Raw genomic sequence first — 9,793 nt, 5'->3', positions numbered from 1 at the left:
AGAGCTGGCGGTTGTTGGTAAAGAGGAGTAAGATACGATGTTGTGTTGTTTGCCCCCCCACCCCCGTGTTGAGTTGAAGCCGTCCTGGTGCATACTCCGCATATCATGGGGTTTGGTCTCTCCTCTCTTTCTCTCTCTCTCCCTCTCCCTCTCTCTCTGTAGCTGCCGTACGACTGGCTATGGCCACCACTACTTCCGGGTTCCGTCATTTCATTCTCCCGCCGATGAGCGCTGCGAACTGACTCTGTTCTATAAGCAAGCTAGCAGCCAACCTGCCAACACTCACTGACACTCACTCATCTCAGACTGCGAGATACACCAAATACCTACCGGGAAAACGAAGAGAACTCAACTACAATTCCTTAATTTCTATTGCTTTTTTCTTTTTTTCTGTTTTCTACAGTAATAATAAAACAAGATAGCGCACCGGAGGCTGAACAGGAGAGACGCGGAGTGAAAACGGGCATAAAAAGATTCATCCTTTCTTGAACATCATCACCAACCATCATTCATTCATTACCTTGACAACCCTTGGCTTTGATTGACAGCTGGAGTGGCAAAAAGCCATGAGACACGACAGTTTAGTTACATGCAGGTTGTTGATGGGCCGATTGTAACGTTCAGTTTGGTGCTTGACATTTTTTTTTTCTTTTTTGGACAAAGAAGAAAACAAGAAACATTGCAAAACTCCTGCTGATGTCTGTGCTTGAACCGAATCATATTGGAGAATAGGAGAATTCACCAAGTTGGTTGAAAAAGGAGTCTTACCACTAAATCACTTTCTTACCAGACTGGGATATTAAATATACGACATATCCAGGAGTTTATTGGAGGGCAGCCTGATGGCGCAAAGGGTAGGTTTTAAATCTCCAACACTTACCTATACAAATCCACTATCGGAGGGCCCTCGACTATCGCTCACCGCGTGTCGGTGGCTGTTAATTTACAAAGTACAGCGATCTTCAGCGTTTTATTTGACATTTCTGTCGTATCCTTACTCCTGAAGCGGCGTGTCAGGCTCTGCTCCACCAGCGGCTTCGCAGCGCTAGGGCAGCAGTTTTAAAGGGACACTTAACTAATACGAAAGTAACTCACCTTCGGCAAATAGGACTTTAGAATGTTTTTGGTAATCACAAACATACTCAAGCTTTCACTTTACACATCACGTCGCAACAGAGCGATTTGTTCTCTAAAACAACAAAGTAGTATTTTGTGGAGATCCATGTGTGTGTTTCCTTCATCTGCTGAAGTCACACTCCGGTTTCGGCTTTATTTTTCAGGAAATTAGCCTACTGTGTCACAGAACCTTATCGGTTCTTTTTTTGTGTGAATATTTCTTTGTATCCTTCTAACTTTTATATTGGTTTTTATTCTAGTACGATGAACTAGCCCACTATGGGGGCATGGACGGAGTTGGAGTTCCGGCATCTATGTACGGGGATCCGCATGCTCCTCGGCCGCTTCCCCAAGTACACCACTTGAATCACGGACCGCCGCTTCACGCTAGCCAGCACTACGGAGCACATGCTCCCCATCCTAACGTTATGCCCACCAGCATGGGCTCAGCTGTCAATGATGTTTTAAAGAGAGATAAAGATCAAATTTATGGGTAAGTGAAATTCATGAGGAAACTCATGAACTTATTTTCAGTTTTTTAAAACAACGTTAATGATAATAACACGAACCAGAGTAGTCTCTGCCAAGTTTATTCAGCTTCGGTGTTTTATTTTGATTAAATTTGATAAGGTACAATATCGACAAGTTTAAGCAACTACAATTTGTCCCATGTCCGAGCAGGCAATTTGCTTGAAAATCGATATTATGGTCACAGAAATAAACTAGTTTTTCGGCTGTAAAAGTTAATGTATCTTTTTGTTTGGTTACATGGAAACATTTCTGCACGTCGAAGTGCGTTACAGTATAAACCGTCGAGGAGAAAAAACAACATAATTAACAGAACCCATTTTTGAACTTAAACGTTCTGAATAGCGTGACAACTTGCTCTTAACTAAGTTATAATTCTTGGAGGAGGGACTCGTTTTAGGGCAACAGCAATACTTAGAGCAAAATCTAAGTTCAGCTATTGTTCTACTGTAAACAATGTGTACCAGTAAGTATATTTAAGACACATATTTTGGGCTCAATTGGTTTTCAAAATTAAAAATAAATCGACAAAGTAACTGAAAAACTGCATTTTATACTCACGGATTAATGTTCAGTGTAAACATCTGACGCCAAGAATATTTAGAAACAAAGTGGAGATTTATAGACTTAAACTTTTAAGATACACACTAGCCTCTTTCATCGTTTAGAACATTTTACTCAGACTTTTACTCAGCCTCCTTTACCCTCTTTCAGTCATCCCTTATTCCCTTTGCTCGCGCTGGTGTTTGAGAAGTGCGAGTTGGCGACTTGCACTCCCCGGGAGCCCGGGGTTGCAGGCGGCGATGTCTGCTCTTCCGACTCCTTCAATGAGGACATCGCAGTCTTTGCCAAACAGGTCATTCCTAAGACATATTTCAGTCATCTTTTGATCTTTAATACCGCGTACTTTGACAGTATTTTATGGAAAACTACTTTATGAATATTACTAGAGATATAACTTTAGGATATTTATGCATTTCTCCGAAATCATAGATACTTAATGTCTGTTTGAATAAATATTATTTTGAATTCTGCAAATTGATCCACTGGTACTATAATGCGCTTTTTTTTTTTTTAACTTACCTGTTAGTATTTTAAGAGTAACGTAGTGTAGGGCTGCATTTTTAAAATTATGAGGTCGTGTATTATGCTTCGAAATTTATTACGAAATTTTAACTAAAATATTTAACACACAAATGTGTTCCTTGAGCAGCTAGCGAAGTCAAATTAACTCCGATTTCAATGTATTTTAGGTTCGTGCAGAAAAACCTTTATTTTCTTCAAATCCAGAGTTGGACAATTTGGTAAGCTCAATTCATGATCACTTCTTGTCTCTTTGACATCACCTTAGTCCCTGCTTTAAATGTCACTGGTTTTTGTTTCCTGTATCTGTTCTTGGGATAACAAAGTAAATATGAGGGGGATTTGATGCAAAAGCACAACACAGATGTTGGTCAGCTTTCTTTGAAGTGAACAAGGGGAAGCTCAGAGGGGTCTCGAGTGGCAGCGCATTAGGCTACCATAAGCGGCCGTGAGGGAAGTCACTGATTAGGGAAGGGCAAGCGCCGGGACGCCACACTAGGCTGATTTTCTACTACCCTAGATAATTACCCCATCTGAAGTTAAGATTTGGTCGCTGCTGCATTGTGTGATCTTTTGTTTTGCTGTTTGGTGTGATGTAGACGTGTAGTTATTGTACGGCATATTGTTTTACATTTCAACGTAATATACACGCTTTATCTTGCAGTGTTTTCTTTTTTTAATTTAATTTTATTTTACATAGTCTAGCGTGTTAAATCCCACACAAACGTACACAGGTCTCTGAATTAAATCTTACTTTGTAGAAGTATTGCAGCAGTAAATCTCAGAGAGACAAGAACAACAGAAACTAACTTAACCTTTTGCTCCTTTCAGATGATACAAGCCATACAAGTATTACGATTTCACCTTTTGGAATTAGAGAAGGTAAGATCACCTTTATTGACATCAGAATTTTAATTTTTTTTCAGCCTAATAGATTTTGAGATCATTAATTCACTCCAAATCATAGCATATCGGAATTCTGAAATTTTAATTTGCAAAATCTCATTGGCCGGACAATTTCATAAAAGGCATCCGAATGCAATTGGAAATACCTTTGTTACCATAATTTTGCCTCATGGTCTCCCATCACGTATTGGTGCGAGCGTTGTTTAATGTTAAAGGAATCCAAACTTTTCTAATATGGAAAATGATTGCGGGGTCACAAATGTCCAGGAGCAAACAAACACTTTTTTACGCCCTGTCCAACTTGTTGCTCTGGTCTCCCGAGAATAATAAGCTCAGCAACAATTTCACTATTGTTTCCTTGCCTTGGCCGATAATGCCCCTTAATTGTAGTTATTCTTGGACTGACTGTTGAGCTTCCTCGTCCTGAAACTTAGGGGTATTCTTGTCTTCTTTTAGGTTCACGAGCTCTGCGACAATTTTTGCCACCGGTACATAAGTTGTTTGAAAGGAAAAATGCCAATAGATCTAGTCATTGACGAACGGGATGGTAGTTCAAAGTCGGACCACGAAGAACTTTCGGGATCTTCAACTAACTTAGCTGATCATGTAAGTAACATGGTTTTAATTGGTCTCATAATTGATTATTGTCTTTGTATAATCCGTCTATACTCTGTGTGTGTGTGTGTGTGTGTGTGTGTGTGTGTGTGTGTGTGTGCGTGTGTGTGTGGCGCGCGCGTGCGCTCGCCTTGTGTGTGCGTACGTGCGTGAGTGTGTGTGTGTGTGTGTTACAACGTACTTGCTGTCAGTGTATGTCTCCACATTTACATGTCGAGGAAAGTGGATTATTTGGTGTATGAGAGGATATGAGAGGAAATGTTCCACAGAGTAGGCCTGCATTGCTAAATATGCAAGCTGTGAGCTACTTCTACTAAGATGTGTTTTAACCGAACTAACTTATTGACGTTATCTTAACATTTGCCTCTAGACTACAAAATGTGTTTAACGATACTTCATGAACAGGCATTTTAGTGTTTATATGAACAGCTTTATTTAAAATTCGTTTATTTTGTTTGTTAGAGGAATTACTGCGACGCTCGTTATTTGAAATGGTTGACCTTTGTGAACACTCGATAGATCTTCGGATTCTTTAGACACGGAGAGACTTTTGATATTGAATAAGTTTCATATAAGGTATCAAATTCATTGTTTTTATGTAATGGGAATATGTGGCAAATGTGGTGTGTAGATGAAAAGAGGTGTAGTGTATGCTCACGCAAAAGAGAAACAAATGACGGAGAACGTCTGGCCGTGTGGATGTCTAATCTGTTAGTTTTTTAGCAGAAGAAAGTGTTTTTTCACGGTTGAGTCTGGACTAACATCAATGTCAAGTTCATATTGTGTCTCAGGCTCATGGCCTGGCAGCTCAGCAATGACGTTACTCGCTGTTGATGTTAATGTGTTTAATTGTTTCTTATCGATCGCCTTGTGGTTTTTGTTCTGTAGTGGTCCCACTCCTTTGCGTCCATTTTACGGCCTGGAGGCTCCATAATACTGAATTCAATTATATGCACCTGAGTAAGGGCTGCCTACAGTACCTTTATGTGAAGAAATCGATCCCGTGGTTAAAACGTGAAATTTTCCTTCGGTGAAAATAAATAGGCCACTGTAAAATATAGCACTGATGAGCTTTAATATTTCTGTTGCGATTAATCGTAAACTGAAGTCATATTTTACAATTGAGAGAGAGAGAGAGAGAGAGAGAGAGAGAAGCGGAGTTCACACATTTGGTGGAATTGGTGGAGCCCATATCGCGACAGAATGACTGCTTAATATTTATCTGCAGCACTAGCTCAAGCCTATTAGGAATTAAAGCAGCTTTAAGTGTTATGCAAAGTCACTCCAGTACATCTGTTGGGTCCAGCTATAACAGTGCCGGGGTGCCTTTGACTGACCGCCGTGCTCATATGGTTTGGTTAAGTGGCTGTTAGGTGAAAAACTAGAATGGAGGCGTCCTCCTGGGGTGGTGGAGCATCACCAGCGAAAAGCGCAAACTCTAGCGCAACTCGCGTTGTGAATAAGTGTAGAAATGAAGCATGCTGTTGTTTATACTAAAGAGATTAGATAAACTAGCCTGTTTAGTTTCGTGGCAGATGGTTGATGCTCAAGCCAATTTTCGGCGCTCAGTCACAATATCTAGACACACACAAATGTCGTGGGGCGACTTGTAAGTAGTGTAATAATAATCAAGAGAATTAAATTTGGCAATATTGGGAGAGTATGGCTCAGCCATAAATACAAAACTGTGCACGGCAGGTTATTCATCTTGAAGTCGTTTACACACTGACCACCTCATTAGTATTTTAGTTTGGAGCGATTTATTTCTGTCTTGTGGCATCAATGACAGCTAATTGCTTCGCCCGAGAATATCAAAGCTAACGTTTTTCTTGCTTTTTTGCTGTTTGTTAACACACACGCACACACACACACACACACACACATACAGGGAGAGAGAGAGAGAGAGAGAGAGAGAGAGAGACTTTGCCTATATAATAGAATCCGCTCTCACCGAGCAGGGATATCAGATTATTGATATGCAAAATCTCTATTGAGCGCACTTCGGCTTGCAGTGTAGGATTTGCTGAGTGTATTACACTGTTATTACTCCAAATATTTGCATTGTGGGCTTGTCATTGTTGAAAAGAAGTGTAGAGGTGTGCGCACTATTTTAGAAATTTTACGTGTTTATATATGTATATATACACATACATACATACATACATATACACACATACATAGATACACACACACACACACACACACACACACATATATATATATGTATATATATATATATATCACAGGCACACATACACACACACACACACAGACACACACGCACTTATGACATTATGAATAATGCTATGCGCCGATGTTTGTAGCCTATATGACAGTGATAGTGCCGTAGCATCAGCTGTGTATTTAGACTACCGGTATGTGTTCTTTTGGTGTCTAAAGACGTAGGCATGCACATTAATGTAAGGCATACAGGCCTGAATTTGGAACCTGAATGGGCAGAGGTGTTTTAGCATAAATGAGTGAATACATTTCCTGATACAGGAGAGCTGCAAAATAAACACACACAAGAGACTGGTTTGAAACAGACACATAAAGCCACACACTCCCTTTTATCTCTTTGTACATAGTTTTGATTTTGGCTGTGTTTTATAATTTATTTTTAGACTCTTTTTGGAGGTTTGGAAGAGGAAAGCAATTTGATAGTTAGATAGTCGCCTAATTTATTTATTTAGAATCTCTTATGTTCATTCACTCCTTTGCTTTGAAATGCATTTTCAACGTATCATCCAGGGCTACATCTCATTTGAGGAAAAGTTATTGTAAGATGATGAAGTTCCTCACTGGGTTAAGGAGACAGCCACGATGTGTTCGTTTTTTTTGTGTTTTCCTTCTCGTTCCCTCTGTTCCTCTCTTTCCTTTCCCTGAGTGGTTTAATATGACTGCCTCTATTTACACCTGAATGCAGCATTGGCTTTATGTTTACTGGATTATGACATTGTCAGATGAGATGAGGCTTTTGACACATTGGCAATTTTTTATATTTGTTTCCTGTTACTGTACCACCTTCACCTCCCTTTCATTAGCCCGTGTAAGCCCCCCCCCCCAATCCTACTCCAAAAAGAAATATAATCATTTTTCTTCACAGATAAGAAATAAAAACGAGGGGGGGGGGGGTAACTCAATCTCTGCTAATAATCAGAGCTGTTAGCTTAGTCATCACTGTCACACACTTTTGTCTTTTAATTAATGAACTGAAATTTCTGTCTCATTTGGTGCTACATCCAATTAAAAGAGAGAATGGAATTAATGCGTGCTGAACATTATCTGTGCTAATGAATTTTGTCTTTGTGCTTTGGCACCCCACACTTGTATTGTAGTTTTAATAGAGTGATAGTGTTAGCTATAGTTATCCCGTCCCGCACAACTGAGATCCTTTCGTAGTGTTGAAGCTCTCTCTCTCTCTCTCTCTCTCTCTCTCTCTCTCTCTCCGTTTCTCCCTCTTTCTCATTCTCTACTTGTATTTCTTATGCTTGTAGTGCCTGCAGAGGTTATCTAAGCTTTGCATGGGCAGATTGAAAACATTCTTGTTTACATGTCAATCTCTAGCAGATGCATTTCTCTCAAGAGCACTCTAACAATCTTAACTAAATATATTCACAGCAATCATAGTTCAGCATATAAAATAGAAATCAATTGGAAGTCATGTCTCTCTCTCTCTCTCTCTCTCTCTCTCTCGCTCTCTCTCTCTCTCTCTCTCTCTCTCTCTCTCTCGCTCTCTCTCTCTTGCTCTCTCTCTCTCTCTCTCTCTCTCTCTCTCTCTCTCTCTCTCTCTCTCTCTCGCTCTCTCTCTCTCCCTCTGTGTGTGTGTGTGTGTTCTAAAGTTATTTACATGGTCTTAGCCTGGTGACAGACAGCTCATCCAGTCTGTGCTTGCATGCATATTGCCTGCAGCAGGACCTAAGTCATGGATATATGCTCGTTTTGAGGGTCTTCCAATTGAAACAGCACATGAAATATTATTTTTTGAAACAACACATTTTGTGCTGGCAGAAAGCGTCTCACACAATTGTTTAGTGGTAGTATGACGTCTTGGTTGGACATTTCCTACTTGATTAGATTTTGACTGCACAGGCCTGTCGACAGAACCTCCCCTTACCCACCTCCCCAAAACAATGGCTGGAGAAATGAACTCACTTGTTGCTTGGCTTCATAATACAATGCTGCATGATTGTGTGCTAAGGCATATTCAAATTGATGTTGGTTTCCACAGTAATTTGTAGAAACATTAATATGCGTTTTCATTAAAACATGCAAAAAACTTTGTAATTGAACATATTTATTGCTTAGGTTGTAACTACAAATATTAAATTAATAACGTAATTTTCCAAAACTATGTTTTGTCTTTCTTGTTTTTGTTTAACACATATTGTTGAGTTAATCAATTTGGAGATAGTGGTGTGATGTTTACATGTTTTGGAAAATAAATCCCCCACAGGCAAAATGCTGTCAGATTAGTGTTATCTCTAAGCTTTGATGAAAATGATTGTGCATGTAATGTGCTTTGCATTACCCCGTGGAGAATATTTCTCACCCAAGAAAATGAAAACATACGTACACGCGATCGCATCACTTAAAACACCCAACTGTCAAATTAATTTATGCCCAATTAATGTTACCATTTCTTTTTTAAATTCTTGTCACATAATTGATGTTTTTGTAAATACTTAGCTATTCAAAAACAGCGAAGATACAATCAAACACCTTTTTTTTTTATTATTTTTTGGAGCGCCTATATAATTATGTGTTAAATTTGAGAAAAATGTGCAAGGATTTTAAGCATAAATTGCATCTTGTAATGTCAGCTGGTAAAGATTTATGGGTGTGATGTATTTCTTGTGTGTCAGCGTGTTGGGATCTGTACCTCGTAGTCTTTCCAGAGAGAGAGAGAGGACTCGCGGCCTTTTTTCACACTGCTGCGCTCATTCTCAACCTGCTCTGCTCTTACACACGTTTTTTTTTTTTTTTTTTAGTAGGTACATCAGGTTTCCTGGGAATCTGAGTACAACCCCAGTGATAGTGCTAAATCAATTTTATTTGAAATTTTAAGGGATATTGAGAGGCAGAGAGAAAAAAGAGAGAGAGAGAGAGACAGAGAGAGAGAGACAGAGAGAGAGAGACAGGGAGAGAGAGAGAAAAGAAAAATGCTGGCAGAGTAGTGTTTTGATGGGCAGGGCAGGTGTGTGTCAGTGAAAAATGAGTAGATGTTGATGGAGGTCCCCCGTTTTCTCTTGTGGCCTGCTGTACTACAAGCTTTTCCCCATATTGTCTCATGCTTTTATATTAATTACAACTTGCATTATCAACCGCCGGTCGGTAACCCCGGCAAATAGAAAAAGCTGCCCCCAGAGACCGGCCTTCCGTGTATCTTATTTTCCATCTACTCCCATTGTGTTGTTGCTCTAAACTGGCTGACGGGGCTATCGCCCCTCGCTTGCCCCCCCCCCCCCCCTCGTTGTAGTGACAGAGCGTTTTTAACACAATTAGGGAAGAGCATGGACTGAACCTCGTTTGACTCCTAATTATC

At 39.8% G+C, this 9,793-nt stretch overlaps 1 protein-coding gene across 2 annotated transcripts in view; it reads left to right on the top strand.

Annotated features, from left to right (window-relative positions):
- Positions 1 to 229: 229 nt before the first annotated feature.
- The window catches only part of meis2a (Meis homeobox 2a), an 83,476-nt gene continuing 73,912 nt past the window's right edge, over positions 230 to 9,793 (top strand). For both annotated transcript variants that reach the window (XM_030776396.1, XM_030776388.1), the window contains exons 1-6: positions 230 to 854; positions 1,377 to 1,609; positions 2,359 to 2,500; positions 2,898 to 2,948; positions 3,559 to 3,609; positions 4,090 to 4,239. In XM_030776396.1, coding sequence (XP_030632256.1) covers positions 843 to 854; positions 1,377 to 1,609; positions 2,359 to 2,500; positions 2,898 to 2,948; positions 3,559 to 3,609; positions 4,090 to 4,239 — 639 coding nt within the window. In that variant the 5' untranslated portion in view covers positions 230 to 842. The remainder of the gene's footprint in view (positions 855 to 1,376; positions 1,610 to 2,358; positions 2,501 to 2,897; positions 2,949 to 3,558; positions 3,610 to 4,089; positions 4,240 to 9,793) is intronic.

The sequence above is a fragment of the Chanos chanos genome, chromosome 1 (genome assembly GCF_902362185.1).
Source record: "Chanos chanos chromosome 1, fChaCha1.1, whole genome shotgun sequence".
Taxonomy (NCBI): domain Eukaryota; kingdom Metazoa; phylum Chordata; class Actinopteri; order Gonorynchiformes; family Chanidae; genus Chanos; species Chanos chanos.
Note: the sequence above shows the minus strand (reverse complement) of the source record. Positions and strands in the feature narration are given on the sequence as shown.